This window comes from Diorhabda sublineata, chromosome 8 (genome assembly GCF_026230105.1).
Source record: "Diorhabda sublineata isolate icDioSubl1.1 chromosome 8, icDioSubl1.1, whole genome shotgun sequence".
NCBI classification, from domain to species: Eukaryota; Metazoa; Arthropoda; class Insecta; order Coleoptera; family Chrysomelidae; genus Diorhabda; species Diorhabda sublineata.
The window spans coordinates 9,145,154-9,166,657 of NC_079481.1; the positions used below are offsets into that span (position 1 = coordinate 9,145,154).

General features: G+C 30.0%; 2 protein-coding genes across 4 annotated transcripts; one reads left to right on the forward strand and one right to left on the reverse strand.

Moving 5' to 3' along the window:
* Positions 1 to 283: 283 nt before the first annotated feature.
* On the reverse strand, positions 284 to 1,654 carry LOC130447883 (uncharacterized). Its single transcript, XM_056784925.1, has one exon. It carries the CDS (start codon positions 1,652 to 1,654, stop codon positions 284 to 286), a length of 1,371 nt encoding a protein of 456 aa, XP_056640903.1.
* Positions 1,655 to 16,582: 14,928 nt separating this feature from the next.
* Positions 16,583 to 20,710, forward strand: LOC130447345 (integrator complex subunit 13). Of its 3 annotated transcripts, XM_056784116.1 has the most exons (8): positions 16,630 to 16,909; positions 16,960 to 17,034; positions 17,099 to 17,155; positions 17,465 to 17,755; positions 17,946 to 18,187; positions 18,242 to 18,473; positions 18,531 to 18,870; positions 20,340 to 20,710. In XM_056784116.1, the coding sequence occupies exons 1-8, from the start codon at positions 16,670 to 16,672 to the stop codon at positions 20,639 to 20,641; spliced, it is 1,779 nt and encodes a 592-aa protein (XP_056640094.1). In that variant the 5' UTR covers positions 16,630 to 16,669; the 3' UTR covers positions 20,642 to 20,710. The 3 variants fall into 3 exon arrangements, with proteins under 3 accessions (XP_056640093.1, XP_056640094.1, XP_056640095.1); XM_056784115.1 differs by having other exon boundaries at positions 16,583 to 16,909; positions 17,099 to 17,755; XM_056784117.1 differs by lacking the exon at positions 17,465 to 17,755 and having other exon boundaries at positions 17,099 to 17,425.
* Positions 20,711 to 21,504: the final 794 nt, after the last annotated feature.

A 21,504-nucleotide genomic window follows, 5' to 3' on the forward strand; every position in this document is an offset into this window, starting at 1 on the left:
GGAAAGTGATAACTATACTGGTGAAACATCGCAATCCAACAATAACCATAAATCGTGCAAAGTCAATTGTTACCCAACTTTTTAATCGTATTTTAAAGAGAATAGCCAGGAGGAAATGGATTGACCAAATCGAAAATATGGATATTGATAAAGAGAAAACAGAAATTGAGACAATAGCTAGGGACAGAAAGGGAACAGTACAAATAAATCATGAAACTAAATTTATTCCAGTTTTATTGATTTTTTAAAATATAATAAAAATCCTTTATCTGCACTATCAACTCTATTTTCTGCTTTTAGTATAATAATTTTGAACAAATACTTTGATTTTTAGCCAATCTTTGTTGTTTAGAATTTTTTCATATTTTGTTTTCAGATCTTCACATTCGAATCTTTTAGGGGGCTTCTTAGTTTTAATATGATCTTTAAAATAGTTTAGTGTGACTTTTTTTTGGTCATCTGTCCAAGGAACCAGTTTACGAGTTTTTTTCTTTTTAGTCCCTGCAACAGGTTTCCCATCAACGTTGTTTGTTGGAACAAAATCTTGAGCAGATGGCTTTGACGTATCTAACAGTTCCCTTATTATTGGATTTTCATCCTCGTCACTATCATTATCAGAGTCTCGGTCACTTAGAAGATTTTTTTCCATATCAATGTTTATTTCATCAATAGATTTCCCTTTATATTGATCTGCTCCGCCTTTTTCCATTACCATCAACAGTTTAGATATCTTCGCCGTTTGATAAACATCATCGGGTAGTCGATAGGAAGTTCTGTGAACACCACTTGTGTGTCCCATAAATGTCGCCAACTGTTCTATTTCCCCATCTGATAAGTTGAATAATTGCGATAAAGTTGCAAGATGTTTGCGCAGTCGGGTTGACGTAATTGATGATGGGTTTTGTGCTCCACATAATTTAGCATGTTTGGCTAACACTTTATAACCTATCAAATGTGAATTTGAATTCGCCATTGCGAAAAGATATGGGTTATTTATGGGCACAAAATGGTGTCTAACTTCTAACATTTTTTTGATATTGTCTTGTATGTCAGAATGGAATAAAACTGGAACCCCTTTGCCTCGTTTACCTCGGATAACTACTCTCTTCAATGATTTTAGGAGAATTTTTTCGGGTAGAGAGACTACATTGTCAAATTCCTCATATTTTTGAGTATGGTTTGATGTATTCAGATATGTATGTAATAACATTCGTTGTAGTTCTCCAGAACGTTTTCGATTTAATAAAATGACTCTACAATAAATAGTTTCCATCAGATTATTAAATGCTTGAATTGTATCAGACTTTTTTTGATATTGCTGATGGTCGATATCATCTTCTATGATATATTTCATATCCTCAACTCCTTTAATTAGGACTCTTAAAGATTCTCCAGGTAAGTCGATGAGATGATTCCTTAATAAACGCAAATCACTGGCAAGAGGTACAATGGTTACTTTGTTCCATTTGTTAAGATTAAGGTTGTAACTGGCATGTGAAGAAATCTCGCAACTCCAATTAGTTTCAAAAAGACGAATCAACGTTTTCAAGTCCACCTCTATTTCCGCAGTAGATAAAGTGGTACCTTTATTTTTAGTGTAAATAAAAGTAATTGCAATATCGCAACACTGTTTCAAAGACGTAACAATATTCATGGCGAAAGTTGGAGACAGATAAACATCTCGTTCCGAATCATATTTAGCAATTCGTTTTGTGGCTTCCACGAAAATGTCGAAATACTTTGGCTTCAAAGCTGAAATGAATGTGGTTATGGATGGATCCAGCTTTCTTATTTCCAAAAGGATTTTAGAAAGTTCTCTTATTTTGCGTGATGTTACTTAAATAAAATGTTTTTCACGGTGCGTTTTTAAGTACTTAGCTCCGAACTCGCAAATAAGTGGATCTTTTTGAGCTTCCAAAGACAACTTGTCCGCTCTCATATGCGGGAATACTTCCTCTTTCAGTCGTTGATCTACTTTAGCATTATGGAATAGTTTTAACTGTTTGCTATTTTGACAGCTACCAGAAACTCTCTTTACACATTTTTTCTTATGTCTGTATAAAAGTTTCGAGGAAAAATACCCTAAACAGTTGTTACAAGGTACTTTATCTCTCTCTGGTACATAACCCTCCCTAACAGGCTTAAAACAAGTGCCACCGTCGGCCAAATAATTTCCCTTTCTTCTAAGGTCATTGAATAGCTCTTTTCTTTCTTTACTTTTAACGGGCTTTGCTAAAATTCTTGCTACATCTATTTCGTTTGAATGGTTTCGTATCACATGGCGGCCGAAATTTAGAACCTTAGTTTCGCAATAATAACAATGATCCGGTTTTCTCTTATATGGTGTTTTAATTGGTTTTGTACAACTTAAAGTACTCGGTAACCTTGAATTGTTACTTAAATCTTGGTCTTTATCCAACGTTTTAGTAGTAATCAACTGTCTACTGCTTGAAGTATTCGGTACATTTAAATCGTATTCATTATCTTTAGCTGTATCATACACTCCAATAGAGGGCGAATTAACATAATCAGTAGTAATCTTCATCTGGGTTGAGCTTTTGTTTATATTATGTTTCTTAGTCTTCTTCGGTGCTGGATTCTCATCAACATCTGAGCAGCTATCCTGCGAAAAAAATGTATCGTGAATTATCTCGTGAACCAATTAGGTGATAAATGTATAAGAATTTCTAAAACTAGAAAGAATTTAGTGAATAGCTATTTAAGTTCTTAGTGCCATAATAAGTGTTTTATAGTACGCGTCTGGAAGTTTGCCGAACGAGCTGTATGCTAATTCTCTTACCAGACAAAAGTACTATAAAACAAGAATATGCCATGTATGATATACAAGGTTTTATCTTCGATCCCTCACCGCACTAAGACACCCTCACTAAGAACAAAAGTAATACTAGTTTTTCTAAAACCCCTTAACAAAGTAGAATTCGACGCTTTCAAATCCCAACACAAAGTAAACGTTTTCCGGGAAATCAGTATGGGCCTGGATATTTATCTACTCACAGGCAAGGTCCAAAACCTATATTCACAATTTAATGAAAATGGAAAAAAAATTTTACTTACTTCGTCACTACTAGGACAATATAGAGAATCTTCACTTGACGAAGCATTAAAAGGATCTTCCGGTGTACATGGAGATGACTCTGTATTCATTTGAATTTTATCATATTCAAATATTTTGTTTGAGGTAATATTCAGTTCTGACTAAAATATAAAAAGCAAAAAAACGTTTGGATAATGGAGAAATTATTAGTTTTGTTTGGGAATACAAATTACCTGTTCTCTTGGTGAATGATTTTTGTCAATAATATTCTTTTGCAAGTCAGTATACTTCTCGTGGGGTGGTTTTATTATTGTATTATCAAGCACAACTATTTTGTTGTCATTTTCTTGCTTTTTAGTAAATGAAGTTTCCTAAAATACGTAATTATCTTTCAAAGTTTTTCAAAAATTATAGAGTGCGGTTTACAAAAACTTCACAATTTTTCCATATCCATAAATATTTCTTACTCGATGTTATAAATATTACGAAGTAATTTTAAAAAAGATTATTTACCGGGCTGGAAAATCCTCGATTACAAAACCAGATTGATTTTTTGAAGTTTGATGTTGAGTTACATTCATAAGCTGAAAAAATATTGATGCTGTAATTGGCAAACAAAAGGCAAATATGAAATATTTACATGATTTTTGGAGTCCGAAAACATCATTCCGTTTATCAAAAGTGTTTATATCTACTTCCAAATAACCATTTGTAGTTATTTCTGGAACATCTGCTACCGAGACATCCGCTACCGATGAAGGAGAAGGCGTTTTACCTATTTTGAATTTGAAAAATATTTGTAGAAAAATTAACACATGACAACATGTTTTTCAGTAGCTACAAAATTAAATTAAATTGCAAAATTTCAAAACTATCACTTTTACTCACTAAAAGACAATGAGTGACAATACCAATAATTATTGGTAATTGGAGGTAACTGAAAATTTTTATAAAGACAAAAGTCATAAGAACATCACGAATGTAATAATTTCATATATATTATAAAAATACTTACCTTCTTCAGTATCAAAACTCAAGTTACTGAATATTTTATCAATGCGCCTTGTCATATTAGCACACTGGAAGCAACAATGTCTTAGAATAACACGATCTCACAAGCACAAGAAACGTTAAAACACAATATTTTGGGTCTAAAAATAGAGAGCAGTGTTGCCATATCTCGGACGCAACAACATATTACGTTTCTAAAATATATACTTAAGTGTGTATACAATATTTGGTCCTCTGCCGGAAAATCAATAAACTAACAATATACATTTTCATCCATATTAGTAATATTATTGCGTCCAATTCCAAATAGAAAATCCAATAAAATCATAGGGAGATCACTAGATGACGTTGAGTTTTATAAAGAAATAGAAATGTAGGAACCTTTGTTGACTTTTCTTGTTAATATTTTTCACAAACGTTGGCAAAAATCCACAAAAACATGGATTGACATTGTTGCGTCCGATATTCGGACGCAATAATTCGAAGGAAGCAATAGTGTATGTGTTTGGGATGTTTATGGACGCAACAATGATAGAAGTTTATATATATATATATATATATATATATATATATATATATATATATATATATATATATATATATATATATACTTTAACGTGTTATTATTAAATATGAAAAACCTTTTTTATGTGTACAAAAAGAAAAGAATATTGTGATATTTAGAAAGTTAATTTTTTTAGGATGTGAAAATTATCTGCGCCGAAGCAAGCGGTAGACGAAATTTGTTTTTCTCCTTTTATCTTATCGAATTTCTTAAAATATAGTAAATACTTACTGCCATACGATGTTTCGGTGGTTTTTTTGATAAGAGCGAGTGCAACCGTCGTCGATATAGTAAAGAATCAATATTTTTGGTATTCTCTTATTTCTAACGTTGATTCTAAATAAAAAAAAAACTACTCTCGATTTTCACTTTAATATTTAGTACTATCATGCCGAATATTTTCTTTTCACTTAACACTAGTTACAGAAAAAAATTGCCATATTTGACTTTTTGGAATCAACGTTGGGATGTTTTCCTCAAAAAATAATGCCTTTTAATGAAAATGTAACGCGAGTTTTGTTATTATAATTTTATTTTGTTTGTTGTTAGGTTTTCAATTTTTTTTGTTTTTTACGATTTTAAATTTGTAAAAATCCCCCTGTAAATTTTGTACAACAAATAATTTATTTTTCTGTTACTACGAGTGTTGTAAATATAAAAAAATATGTACAAAAAAAGCAAATCCGGACAATTATAGACTGAGTAAGCAAATTGTTGCGAAGGAGACCTAATGAATTTTTCTTTTAATTGTTAGAATAGAAAATTTGAACAGAGACAGAGAGAACGTTAATTTCATTCTCCGTATCTCTTCTAATTCCTTGGATGATTCCAAAAATTTTCTCGTTTCATTTTAATCATTTGCTTCGTCTTCAATATTTAATAGCTTCCAGATATCACGTTCTCAATTAATATTTTTTCTTATTTTCCGTATCAACTAATATTTCGCATCGCGTCTTCCATTTTCTCCAACATATGGTCAGTAAAAAAATGTAGCAATAAATTGTAAGTTTTGCTCAATTTCAAATCAAATTTTTTTTCTTTGTGTTTCTTTCCGTCTCCGTTCATTTCAATTGAATACCAGCGATATAATCAAATATAAATATTTATGTATTTTTTTTTCTCTGTAACAAATACTTTGCCAAAGAGACGGGGATATTTTGAATGTTGCCCAAAAGATGTAAAAGATACTCAGAGGTGGCTAGCAAAATCTTACTTACTAAATTTTAGAACAATTTGTAAATAATGAACAAAACATTCAACAAACATTTTCCTAAACAAAAATACGCGATTATTTTTTATTCGTTGGAAAATATATTCGAAAGCACTTTTTTTATTTTATTCATTTATTTCTATTTTGGGCAATCGTTCACCAATTCAATCGGTGTTTAATTAATTAATAATAAATAATTTGTGGTAGTCAATTGAAATTGACGATTTAGGGAAAATGTTTGAAATAAAAAAAATGTTACTTAGTGTGTATTAGACAAGAATGTTGAATAACCAAATTGTACGTATTTAAATGTTTTCGATGTATTCTAAGGAAGATACACTGGGGCCAAAAAGTTTGATAACGCGTATCTTATTAGTGAGTTGCCTCAGATTTGAAATATTTTTAAAAAATATACACGATACACGCACTATATCTTTAGTTCTTCCAAATTTATCTCTTTTTTTTTTAAAATAAGCTTTTGGCTTTCAAATTGAGCGTAATTTTACACGTAAAAATCTTTGAAATATAACGAAGAACGCTTGTTTGTTATTGGCAAATATCTCAAACAATCCTCACTATCAAAATTGCATTCATTCGATTTTTTATTTTAGTTTTCTTTCTTTTTTCAAACAGTATTTCTTCAGTTTCCTTTAAGTACATACAGGATGTCCGTCTATCTGTTAATGAAATTATCCTTTCTTTATAATTTTCAAAGAAAATTGAAATGATAAAAATTGTGATGTCTTGTATTAAGATGATTTTGTAACGATTTTAATTAATTTTATGACGTCCTGCGTGAAAAATAATTTGTCGAGTAACGTATAATATGGTTGATTACTTACCTTAATATTTATATACTTATTTAAAAACAAAACATTTAAATATAAATAAATATATATATTTTTATTAATTAAACAGGTTTAAGACTCTGTTGAATTGTTCAAAACTAGCATCAACGTTCGATAAAATGAAGGACGTTTTTTTTTGTAAATAATAGTTATTGTTGTAAGAATATGTCAATTTTAGGGAATTGGGAATATATATAGTTAAACAAATTTGTACATATTTTATTGATGACATTAGTTGACTTAGTGAATATACATGAAATGTTAATAACTTTATAAATAATTATATACATATTAATTAGGTATTATTAATAAATCGCTCTATGAGTATACTCTCTTGTTTTTTTTATCCTGCCTGTACATTTACCACATAAAAGAAACATACTTGTAGCATTTAATAAAATTAAGACGATTTTTCATTTAGATCCCTTCCTTTTGATTCCTACTTTGATTAGTGACTTTGGACTACTCTCTCACAGGGGCGGTAGCTTCGCCGTTTTAACTTTTTTCTATCTCTCCTTTTCTATAAAAAGTTCGATCCTACTGATCTTAGTTTGCCTGGAATAATGGGTGTTCACCCACTCGAACCTTGTCTCTCTGTAGACTTTCGAGCTTGTGCATAGACATATTATTACTGTTCTTGAATTTTATTTCATTACTTCCTTCTGGTTTCTTTTGTTTAAGTCTACGGTTTGACACGGCAGATTAAAGCAAACAAGAGAGTTGATGTGCACTAAGACTCTGAAGTTTGTATAAAATCTGTATATTGTCGAATCAAGTACGGACTTCTATTCTCAACCTCTTCTCCACCTTTTGTAAATATAAAATAATACAGATATAAAACTATGTAAATTCTTACTAAAACGTCAAAGTTGTTCAAAACGTCTTGGAAGTGACCGAATAAGTGCAACCTTCTTCTAAATTAAACCACATTAAAACGAATCAGATACAATAATATTAATGGATTCATTCGACGAAGAACTTCCCGAAGCCATTTTAAAGGGTGCAAATGAAACTAATTCCGAGCTGTTACCTGTCAAATGACTTAAAACCGTTGCCGTCATCGTCATCTTTATGCGACCTGCAACCGATGCCATCCTCATCGACGTCATCTACCTTCTAGTTGAAACCAAAAACTCCACTGGACCGGCAATTCTTACTAGTCTACAGAATACAACAAATTGTGTTTTCAATATTAATATTTATAATAATTAGTAGTTTTAGTTAAAGTTTTGTATATTATTATGTTTGTTGGAATAAAATGATTTTAGAAAAATGGGTTGGTATACTTTTTTGTATATACGGCCGTAGAAAAAATAATGTTCCTAACTCATGCGTAAAGTGTCTTTCCCGCACTTGTTAGGAAAATAACTATTTCAAAGCTTGATTTGTTGTTGGAAATTGTCTGTTTAGACTGCCTTATCTTGTTTGAAATGTCTTTAAAAACCGTAATTCGTCATTAAAGAGTCTATTTTCAAGTTAAATTAACTCAAAACAAAACTGATAATTATTTAATCCTGAAGATGGCGCTACTTATAAAATTATTTTGTATATTTAACGAAATGGTATGGCTATTTCCTTCCTAATTTAATTGGTAGAGTATGTTTAATTTTTATTTATAATAACAATTATTAATTTTAGCAAAATATTCAACAAAGTTTATGAATTTGTAACAAAAAAATTGTGTGTGTCAGCTCCGACGCACGACTGGAGTTTACTCCTTAAGTTCGATAGTCTAACCAGACGCAAAACGAGTTTATTTAACTTAAAAAATATTGGTTGATTGCCAGAATATTTTGGGCTTCCTTCATTAATTTTTTTTTCGATCTATAAACTCGCTGTCTCTCGGCTGGAGTTTTTGGAGGTTTAGATTTTTTTCTAGTCAAAAAATATAAAAAAAAATTAGAAAATTTATAAATGCATAATTATAAAAATGTTAACCGACTTTAAGAAAATTGATAAAAAAAGGTTTTTATAAACATTTTTTTCAAATTATTATAATTAATTTTTTATTTAAAATATAATATTATCTTCATAATTAACAAAAATGGTTATGAAAAGATAATTATGTCACTAAATCTTTTACATACAATAATAAATAGTACATGAAAATTATTTAAATAAGCTAAAAAATAACTTTTCGAAAGAAAATTATATAAAAACATTATTATAATGAAAAAATATTGTCGATTTTTCTGATAATATTATCGAATTATTGACTACAGTTGTTAATATTTGAAAATTATTTATAAAATAAATCATAATAACGTGAAAGAATTTATAGACATCGACAAAAAAATTAATTTTTCTACGACCGTGCGTTTTAACCCACTTTCCCGCACGCATTTTAGCTTTGAAAGTGTCACTTTCCCGCACTAGTGCGGGAAAGTAAAATTATGCATATTTTGACCTTATTAGATAGTTTTTTACTTAAGTGGTTATAACTATTGTTACTACAGGTAAATAAATATTCACGAAATAGTCCATCAAATAAAATTTAATCATTTAATAAAATTTTTGTAGCATTTTTAATTTTTTGAAAATATAAAATAATGAAGATATTTTTTATATAACCTTGTACATTCTTCAAAGAGTGTCATAGCAACTGTTATCAAACCACCCGGGTTTGATAGCAGTTGCTATGACAACCCAGGCGTGTAATTGTTACTAAAACGTCAAAGCTGTTTAAAACGTCTGGGAAGTGACCGAATAAGTACAATCTTCTTCTAAATTAAACCACATTAAACCAAATAATTCCATTGGACCGACAATTCTTACTAGTCTACAGAATGCAACAAATTGTGTTTTCAATATTAAGATTTATAATACTTAGTAGTTTTTAGTTAAAGTTTTGTATATTATTATGTATGTTGGAATAAAATAATTTTTGAAAAATGGGTCGTTGTATATACGGTCGTAGAAAAAATAATGTTCCTAACTAATGCGTAAAGTGTCTTTCCGCACTTGACTGCTCGCCCGGGACAACTGCAGTCGCGTGCGGGAAAGTATCACTTTCCGCACTTGTTAGGAAAATAACTATTTCGGTTAGGTTAGAAATTTTCTATTTTATGTGGATGCGCTCGATAATTCATATTGGGTTAATTATCTAATTTTGTGTTGTTTTCAAATATATATTTATATGAATTACATCGATAACTAATAAAATATTTAATAAATACAAATTGCACATGCTCATACATATAATACATGAATTATAACGCGTACCTTGCAACCACGTGTTTGTTAGATGTTCCGGCAATATCATCTACACCTCTTTCTGCCATAGTTATTTGAAAATACTTTCAGTTCACTTTAGCGGAACACAATGATAATAAAACTTCACAATGACAGCAATATAAGTATGTTGACACTGACAAATTAGAAAGTTGCGCATCATAGGATGCGCACCAAAAACGTAACGAGGTCATTCATCGATAGATTTTACTCCTCACATTTTTCTCATACCGGGCCCCTTATATATGCAAATCGATTCTTAAGGAGTAAACTCCAAAAAGATTTTTAAGACTGTTGAAAAATTTTTTGATAAATTGTGTTAGATATGCATTTTGCTGGTCTGAATATACCAAACAAACTATCCTTTCTAACAAGACCAACATTCTTTAATTTTAGGGATATTATATGTTTTAATTTTTGAGAAAAAATTTAAACCCCTCCCCTTTTCGAGGAGTTACTGATTTTGATGGAGAGTACGAGGCTTATGTGGTGTTGACTCAAGGATTAATGCAAAAGGCGCCATCTATGGAAAATGTCCCAAACTTTCGTATACATAGGAAAAATTAGAAGCTCTATAAATTAATAACTATCTATGACTTTGAAGCTTTGTTGTAGAAAATTCGTAAATGTCGTAAAAAAATATATCACATTTATTATAAGGGATTGTCTCTTACAAAAACATTTTTATAGTAAATTTTCTTTTCTTAATATTTATAACATAATTTACAAATGATAAACATACAAATCATATAGTGTGGGGAGACTGAATGGATTATAATTTATTATTTCAGTCAATCTACAATAATTATAGAAAGTCCTGAAACGCATGAAATTCAAATTATAAATTGACTTTCTTTAATACGTAAATGAGATTTCTACCTGGTGACAGGATTTAGAAAGTTTAGAAAACCAAATGTTATTCTTGTTTTACATTTATTATAAACATGTGTTACTTCATTATTTAGATACCTATTTATGACATTCTACCTTTACCCACAACAATTGTATTGTATTTTCTTCAGTTTTTTCTTTCATAGACTTCAAACAAATTTGTATATAATTAACTGATGTGTATTATTCGCCTCATTATTATTAATATTATGTTTTAAAACACATCTACTCATTTCGTTTATATTATAATACGAAGTAGAAGCTCACCTATTTATGATTTTCATTTTTATCTTGGTTTTCTTTGCATATTTCTATATAACATTGAATTTATCTTGTCTTTCTATTCTGCATACTTCAAGTTTCCTTGCTTCATTCCGTTTTTCTATAGTTATATATAATTTCTTTATAGGCTCACGTTCATTTTTTCTCATTTTTTCCTTTTCAGGTTACATACTTTTATTGTTTTTTCTTTTCTACATAAATAATTAGACGCCTTTATATCATCGTCTTTTATCAGAGAACTAAATAATATTTTTTTTATTGTGATTACCCAAAGTTTGTTATTAATTGTTCTACTTTCTAGATAAATCAACATTCCATATCTCTTCTATTTATTTTCTTAACCTGACTCTTTTAATCTCTTCTCTCGTCTTACTATTTTCATTTATCACTACATCGACATTCATATTGATTTCTCTATACAAATTTCCTTGGATTTTTTGTATATTTTCGTTCTAATATTGGGCATTTTCTCTATTTTTCCGTTGAAAAATTATATGAAAGCAAACAATTTAAATAAACAGAAAGAGCTGATCAAAACGAAAGCTTACAAATTATCAAAGAGAATTTGTATTAAGAAATCAATATAATGTTGATGTAGTGATAAATGAAAATATTACTACATACATATATGTAGTGCGCACGTAATCTTGTAGCGTTTGGTTCTTAGAAATATGCGAAATTGACACTAACACTTTTTAATCAACACCTTGACTTAGGTAGCGTGCATAGAATATTTTGTTAACAGTAGTACTTATCCATCTTATTATTACATTGTATGTAATGAAGGCTTTATTTAATGCATACAATAGTTTTGTGTGGCTATTCACTAACTAAAACTTCCACTTTCTATAAATGTGCTGTCACAAAGATAGTTTGACACTGATTAAAAAAATGGTTTTAAATACTCAAATTCTTACACTAAGGGTGGGAAATGTAAAAACTACAAAGATGGGAATAGCAATGCACATTTCAGATGAAAATCAGTACGTTTGTTGGCATTTTTCTTAGCATCACTGTAATAAACTAATAAAGCTTAAAACATCTACCAATACTGGAAACCAACATCTAGAAATTCTAGTTCACAACAAATGTATAATAAAAATTCTTAGCATTAGCTGCAGGCTCAATTGGGAATGGCAATAAACTATACCAGGGATGTATGTATCTTTACTTTTTTAAAATTTTATATTTTTTTCTTCTGTATATTATAAATAAAATTTAATTCCCGTTGAACCGGTTCACGTATTGTTTCGGTTCAACAGAAAAAAAAAACGTTCTGGACTCCGGTTCACAGTTCAGAAACTCCAATTTTTTTCAATTTTCAGTTTATAAGTGATTTAGGTTGGTAGAATTGAGTTCTACAAGATGACAAAATACTTTGGGGAACAACATGATAACTCCAGAGATATTTACGAACAAAATAATCAGTTCCAGGGGAATAACTCGATAAGTGCCAGTCGCTCAGGGAAATAACTTGATAACTCCATAGTTCATGCGTTGGCCACCAGCAGCAGTAGTGTATTATTGTTTATACTCATAACGACAGAAGGTTATGTTTTGCTGTTATTAAGTTAGTGTTGTGTCTTTTCAGTTTTATTAATATTAACTAGTGTCTAATTAGGCCAAAGTTAAGTTTATAGTTTAAGCCTACAATGGAAACTGCGTCCTCAGAAGAATAGATCGAGTGCAAACCACCGTCAGCAAGGAAGAGGCCTAAACACGGGCGATTAAAGGAGGTTAGTAAAAAGATTAATTTACAGAGCAGAGAGGCAGGTGAACCTTGTAAATGTAAAGACAAATGTTTTGAAGCTATTACTGAACGTGAAAGGGCCGACGTTTTACGACATATTAACTCCCTAAAAAGTCATGATGAAGTGAATCTCTATTTGACAGGATTAGTGACGATTTTACCTGTTCAGCGTCACCGGGTGAAAAATGAGTTAGATGCCAAATTTAAAGACGCTACTTACTGTTATGCAGTACGAGTAATGAGAAATAACACTGCTCAAGAATTTAAAGTGTGTAAAAACGCATTCATATCTATACATGGAATTTCTCGAGGCAAGATTGACTATATTCTGAATCAAATGAAGAAAACAGGAACTCCACCTAAGTATAATAAAGGTAAACATGAAAATAGGCCACACAAACTTTCAGATGAGACTCTTGACGCTATACGCAGCCACATAAAATCTTTCAAAGGCCGTGAAAGCCACTATAGTCAAAAGGATTCCAAAAAAACATATCTGCCAGATGATTTAAATGTGTCTAAAATGTTTAAACTCTTTCAAGATTGTCATCCTAATATTAGATGTAGTTTAGAGTCATATCGTACAATATTTAATAAAGAATTCAACATTTCGTTCGGATATCCTAGAACCGATACATGTAGTTCATGTGATAAATATGCTGTACAGAAAAAATTCCTCGAAAAACAGTTTGCCGAAGAAAAGGATGAAGAAAAAAAACAAAACCTATCCAGAGATATTCGTAAAATGGATATTGAACATGAAGTTCATTTAACTAATGCTCAGGTTTTCTATGATAGAAAAAAAGCAGCAAGAAAAGCAAGCAGAAAATCACCTCATAAGGAGGCAATTTGTATGGACTATGCGAAGAATTATCCCTGCCCAAACATTGCTACTAATGACGTATATTACAAAAGACAGTTGTCTGTTTATGCTTTTAAGATTCATGTCATGTCTGATAGTAGGAGCCTATTTTATATATATCCCCAAACAATCACAAGTAAAGGGAGTGATGAGGTAGCATCATTTTTCCATGATCTACAATCACTTAGACAAGAAAGTCAGACATCTAGAAATATTCTCTGACTCATGCGCGGGGCAAAACAAAAATAAAACTATACTCCGACTTATGCATCATGTAGTTCATGTGGAAAATAGATTAGATTACATCAAAATGACATTCCCTATCCGAGGGCACTCGTATTTTGAGTGTGATAAGAACACTGCTTTGGTGAAATACACTGCACCTGCTGAAACTCCCCAAGATTGGGTAACTGTTTTTCAAAACGCAAGATGTAAGCCATCTCCATTTACTGTTGTAGAAGTAGACCAGGAAATGGTAAAAGATTGGTCGTCGTTTTTAGATGAGAGGTACAAGTCAAAAAAGCTGCCATGCAAATCAAGAGAAATAAGGGAATTTGAAGTTTTGAAAGAACACCCTGCTTTAATAAGAAACCGCCAAAAATTCAATGGCCCCTGGTATGAAACCCCAGTTTTGCCTAAACTGAAAAAGAAGAAAGAAAAAAATCTGCCTCCTGAAGAAGTGCAAAGAAGATTTACGGAATGGCAGAGAGGAAATCTTTCAAACGGGGAGTTTCATTTGCCCAATCCTGTTTATGAAGGTAGGTGATTTTACCTCTATTTTAAACTAACCTTAACTCAACTTAGTTATCCAAGCCTATTCAGACTAAGCCTAGCCCTTGTTAAATTTTCCCCCCTACTTGACACTAAACCTACTTTTAGTTTTGGACTTTTTTGTAGTTTCTTTCTTGAAGTCACTACACAAAAATTATAAATCTTATAATGTGTATTATTGCCTATTAATTTCAACTATTAGGCCTACAAATTTTATGTGGTTTTCAGGTCTTATTCCTATTGATAAAGCGAAGTATGAAGATATTCAACATTTAAAAGAGTTTTGTCGACCAGAAGCTGCAGTTTACTTTTCCCAGTTGCCACACACATAGAAACAGTAACAACAAAACATTACCATGGAACTGCTGGAAACGATTTTATTACTTCAAAGACACATTTTAAACTTGTGAAATTTGTCAATTTTATCATTTTATTCATTTGATTCAATTTATTTATGTTTATAAGCAATAAATAAAGGTTTTAAACTTTATTTTGGTGTATAATTCAAAATCCTCATTATTTAATAATCTCTCAGTTTTCAGGGGAATAACTTGATAACTCCGGGAGATATCAAGTTCTTTCTATGACAAATTTGACTTATATTGAGTTTTCGCGTAAAAAGGTAAGTTTTTATAAAATTAAATGGTTGAAAATGAGTATACACATTTAAAATTAAGTATATAGATAGTTCAACATTTATTTTGCAAACTACAACAAAAATTTGACAAAATACGAGTCTCCAAACTTGTTTTTTGCTCTCCTGAAAAATTTACGCAAAGGCTGTTATCAAGTTCTTCCCCTGAACCCTTCATATATGTATATATATATATATGTATATATATATATATATATATATATATATATATATATACTCTACATGTCAATCCATTTCTAGACGTTCCTTGTTCCCAATGCCCTGTCTCCATTAACCTAGAAAAGAAATAGGAAAGAATTGAAGTAATATCAAGAAGAAAATGTTTAAATTAACATAATAATCATAGTTAGTGTAATCTTTTAAATGATTACCCTAATCCTTTTATTTATGAATCATCTTTAAATTTTCACAAGAAATAGACTGTACTTGTATTGAAAACCCTCATTCTACCCAATTTTACTAAAAAACTAATAAAGAGTATCTACTTTGCAATGACAACTGAATTAAAGACATCTAATAAACAAAATGAATTGAAACTAGTCTGAAGACTAAATAATGTAAAACCTAAAATTAGAAGCAGAGATAATTTTAATGAAAAAGCAAAAAGTTAATTTGTAAATATAATATGGAAATAAGAGTTATATAAATAATAACGAGGTTATTACCTGGATATATACACCATATTTCTTCTACCAACAACTTTGTCGGTTCATATAAAGACCGACTGCTAGGGACGTCCAATTTGCCTACAAATAAATTCATGTGTTCAAGTTTGTATTGAAATTTGTACCTATAAATATCACTAAACTATTCCTGTTGTCATGTTTATAATTTATTGAAACATTCGGTTTTTAGAACATCGAAAAAGCAAATCCATTACCTTTTGAATGAACCATAATGATTTCTTCGATAGATTTTCTCACAAAATACAAATAGATAGTTGTAATAGTTTCTATAGAAAATAGAGGATTTTTATTAATACATAATTACTTTGTAGCAATTAGGGTAGAAATACCTCTAGCTTAAATATTAGCAATATAAAACATGCATATAATCTTTGATATAAAGTTTGATTAAACCATATTTGACACAACAATTGACAGTTTCAATACCAGATCTGTTTTTTTGTGTGATACGTGTAGTGTAGACTCTTCTGCGATGATGAAGTAACACTGATTCCATTATTAATAATGATACCGATACTTTGAAATAGCACCCGAAAGTGCTAGACCGTTAGAAGAGAGATATCTAGAAAATTATCTATTCTAAAAAGACGTATTACTTGATTTTTTTCGAATTTATATAATCAATACAATTTTCCTCTATGGTCAAAACTTGGCCGTTGACATGAAACTACACCAGAAACGCACCGAACCATCGAAAAATGAATAGTGACGAATACCATTGACAAATTTTAAAGTTATTAAGTAACTTGTTAAAAAAACGTCAATATTCACCTAGAAGAATTTGACATTCAAAATTAGGTTTATTTTGACTTTTAATTTATTTATTTATGATACTATATTATAAGAATTAAAATGTCGTTCCCATTAGCAAATAAATTATACCCGGCAAATCACAAAACAACTTTTGTATTGGATCACACACCATATTTTGGAATATCTTGCGAAAACCCAATTGAATTCGAGTTTTTAAAAAGTCGTACGCCGGGTTTCATCCCCATGAATCCAATTTCAAAATCTCTTTGGACTTCTAGCGTCGAATCTGCTATAGAATATTGTAGGATAGTATGGGATCTATTTCCACAAGGAAAACTGGTATGAATAGAAATAATAGTTTAATTATATGATTCAAATTGTAATTTTAGGTAAGGTTTATAGCGAGTGATACAGTAGCTCACATTTTGAATACATGGAGTGCTGCTCAACAAAATTTAACACATGTAAGTATATATAAATAGTACCAACTAACCAAATAAGTTTAATCAATTGAAGAATCATTTCTAGATTATGAATGGTATGTCTCTAATAGGCGTTCCACCTCCTCCGCCTCCAATTAGAGCGGTAAGTACTCCGCTAGATCATACAGTATTACACGGATTACGTGCTGCTATAGAAGCATTAAGCGAACCGACAGATCTACAATTAGAAAAAATGAAAACAGCTGGAGACAATATGAAAATTTTAAACAATACTAGAGTAATATGTATCACATCAGCTAGAGACAATGAAAGTATGAAACGTTTAGAAGATATTTTCTTGACAGTATTAAATCAACAAAATAAACTATCCGCTACTTCAGACAAGTTATTACCAATCCATCATTGCCATTTGGTGATTATTAATACTTTTCCTATAAATATTGAATCACAGGTTAATAATCATCCCGCTAAGAATCTCTCACAAATATTAACAACTGAAGTACATTCGATTAAAGCTCCACAAATACCCAACAAATTATCTTCCCTCATTTTGGAACATTATGATTTAGCCAGTACTACAGTTACCGGTATACCCATGAAAGAGGAGCAGAATGCTTCCTCGTCTGCTAATTATGATGTTGAAATTTTTCACGCCAGCTCTGCCCACACGGCCATTTTAAAAGGAAACGCCTCAGATTCGGCTGCCATAAGAACTGTCAAGGATGGCATGGAGTATGAAACTGTAAGTTTGTTGTTTACTAGCATTATTAATACTTTTAATATATACCCAGGTTAAATTGAATATTTCAACAGCTACAACAAATTATAAATAACTACCTGGAAAACCGGAAAGTTTTACATCTATACATTTTGCGAGATTAGGGGAGAATCTTTTGGTAAAAATTATAAATGAATGTTTGTGTAATTTTCAGACGACTCTAAAATGGTGTACCCCGAGAGGAATGACTGGATCAGAATTACAAAATTGTACTTCAATGCATCGAATCACTCCAGTCGATGTAAATTCACGTCCCTCATTATGTCTGATTAATTTTCTACTTAATGGTCGATCGGTGATGTTGGAAATGCCAAGGAAAGCCGGAGGAAAGATAACAAGTCATTTACTAGCTGCCCATGGTGGAGAAATATTTATTCACACCTTGTGTACCGCTAGGTAAAGGTATCAGATTGTCCAAAAAAAAATTTTTACAAAACTATTTAATTTCAGATCAGTTTTGGAAGATCCTCCTTCAATATCGGAAGGTTGTGGTGGAAGAGTAACGGATTATCGCATAACAGATTTCGGATTGTTGATTAAACAAAATACTTTACTACCTATAAAAGTGAAGAATAACGAGGAAACTGAACAACCGATACAAAAAATGAAAACTAGATTAAACAGAATGACAAACTACTGGCCCATGACGATCAGTTCCACATTTATATTCAATTTGAAAAACGTTAGTATATCAAGAAATGATTGTACATTTGAATATATCGAATAATAATAATTTTAGTATTTCGATCCGCTACCGACTCTAATAACCAAAGATAAAATAACCGATGAAGAGGTATTCCAATGTAAAAAGGTCATCTATAATTTAATTTCTTTGGAATCTAAGATGGAGCCCCTCCATCCGCTCAATTCTGGTCAAAGAATGAAGAGTCAAAAAAGAGAGGAACAATACAAAGCTATGTGGAACGAACTTGAAACATTGGTGAAGAATAATTTGCATTCGGATAATCACAGGAGCGTTTATACGTGTCTGTTGGAATGCCATAAATTTAATTTTGATGAAGATAAAATTTCTGATAAAGTGGAATTGGATGAAGCGTTACATCAATTGGATAATATCGGTGAGCTTCAGAAGGATTTCATTTATGGAAAAAAGCAAACTTTGCTGCAAATTCCAACAAAAAACTGCGAGACGTTAATTATCAGTAGAAAACATCAAATTTCGTAAATTTTATTAAAAAAATACAAACAATATGAATTCTTGCATAAAATTGTACATGAAAAAATAACATCAACAAATTTTTCAAATTCTTACAAAAAAATAACAAATTTATGGAAGTTTTCCTAAAAACTGATAACAGATGAGAATTAATGTGATAAGAACCAAAAAAATTAATACAAAATACAATAAACCTTTTTGGATCTTTGCAAGAAAACAAGAAATTTCGTAAATTCTGATATGAAAACAACAAATGTTGTAAAAACAAAAACCTTACAAATTCATACATGTCAAAAACAACAAATTTATTAAATATATACTAGAAAACCAGAAATCTTGTGGATTACCAAAATATAACAACAATTTCTGTATATTTTCTATAGATTAGAAGAAATTTTATGAATGTTTATGAATGAAAAATAAATTCTGTTAATTCTTAAACAAAATCAACACATTTAGTGAATTGTTTTAGAAAAACAATACCACAATACAAATCCATACCAAGAAACAAGAAATTTGTCAAATTTTAACAAAAATCCAATGATACAAATACAAAATTACTGTGATAAGAAACAAATGATGAAAATTAACACAAAAAATAAAACAAATTCTTACAAGAATCAAGAAATTCTATAGATTTTTACATGAAAACCTCAAAAGTTGTTTGATTTCTATGCAAAAAGAACAAATTTCACTATCCTTAAGGGAAATCTATATATCAATCAATTAACTGACAAACAAAATATTCTTAATAATTTACAATGACAATCTATTATGTTTTAGATAGTTAAGTTGTGTTTTAATTGAATTGAAAATTTAATTGAATTTTATTAAAAATCTTCCTCCTATTGTAAATTAAACTAAACTAAATTTTCCAAAATATTTAAAGACTTAAATCTTACACGGATAGTAATTGTAATAAACTGTTTTTACTTTTCAATAAGATTTATACTCAAAGATTGTGAAATCACACCTCATATTAGTAAATTTTCTCAATTGCTTTATAATTTCAATTCGTATACCCTGATTAGTAATTTTAGCCATCATATGTTTAGCAAAATAACGGTAATTTTACAAAAAAAATTTACAGTGTAGATACATCCTTAAGAAAAATAAATAAATTTCCCAAATTCTCACTGAAAAACAAAATATTTTGTAAAGTCTTACCAGAGAACAACAAACATGAATCCTTAATAGAAATTCTCATCCAGGTTCACAAATATTTATATCGAAAGACAAATTTTTGCTAAACCAACAACAAAATGCAAATTACCACAAGAAAAAAACGACTGATGAAAATTATTACAAGAGACAACTAATTTTATAAATTCTACCAAAAAATGTTTATCACTAAATAACAATTTTTTAAAGGTCCCGGAAAACCGGACTCTGATATACAAAGAGCGTCAGTTATTAGAGCCACTACCGATTCTCCCATGTCTCCACCACCTCTGACGAGTATAGCTCCTCCGGTTTCGAAGAACACAACATCAAACAAAAACAGTGGGATTTATAATAATCAGAAAAGTTTACTCGATATATTTATGGCACAAGAAAAAGTAAAAACGAGACCAGAATTCACGGGGAGACAAGGCGACAGTTTGATCTGGAAATTATACCCCAATCTCAAAACTGACGATCGAGGCCCAAGGGAAAACATGGAAGTCGAATGATTTTATTATGTTTAAAAATTTATTATAATTAAGCTCAAATTTTTAGATTAAAAAGATATTTTCTTCCAATATTTCTTTTATTTTACCTTCAATTAAGAAAATAATCCCAAATAAAACAAAATTTTTATTATTATTCATCTCGTATAATATAGGTATATCCTAAACTTTATTCCGTTATGGTTAAATTATCAAAAGAAAAAAAATAATATCCAACAACCATTACGATTACCTAATTAACAAATTTATCACATCGAATAAATATTTTCGATATATCTGGTAAATACGACATGTTATTTTTTATATACGATTCAACGTTTTTTCGCTAGATGTCGATGGTATGTAGTATGTACAAGGCCATTCCGACGTCGATAACACCGACTAATTTTATCCGTTTTAGCGAAGCAAAGCAAGCTGCGATACGAATTACGAGGGGCCAACAAAACAGCCCAACAGCGGGTACGTGTGGCGTCAGCATTCATTGTCTGACAACGTTGCCAAGTTAACTAATCGGTAAATAAACGTACGAGATAAACAATGTAGTACATTGAAAACGTTCCCATATATACATATATATATATATAAATATATATATATATATATATAAATATATATATATATATATATATATATATATATATATATTATATATATATATATATATATATATATATATATATATATATTTTAAATCGTAATAATAATAACAAAAATAATATACCTAGTAATATTATTTTCTGTTAAACACGAAACGTTTCATCGATTTATAGTAAATTTTAAATTTATTACACAAAAGACGCTAAATATAATAGGTTGATAGAGAAAAATTAAATTATTAAATCATGATGAAAAACGGTGATCTACTG

Excerpts from the sequence above, each read along its gene's own strand:
- LOC130447883 (XM_056784925.1), bottom strand. The coding sequence starts at position 1,654 with ATGAATATTGTTACGTCTTTGAAACAGTGTTGCGATATTGCAATTACT.
- LOC130447345 (XM_056784115.1), top strand. The coding sequence starts at position 16,670 with ATGTCGTTCCCATTAGCAAATAAATTATACCCGGCAAATCACAAAACA. Across the intron at positions 16,910-16,959 it reads TATTTCCACAAGGAAAACTG|GTAAGGTTTATAGCGAGTGA; the intron begins GTATGAATAGAA and ends TTGTAATTTTAG. Across the intron at positions 18,871-20,339 it reads ACATCAATTGGATAATATCG|GTCCCGGAAAACCGGACTCT; the intron begins GTGAGCTTCAGA and ends AATTTTTTAAAG.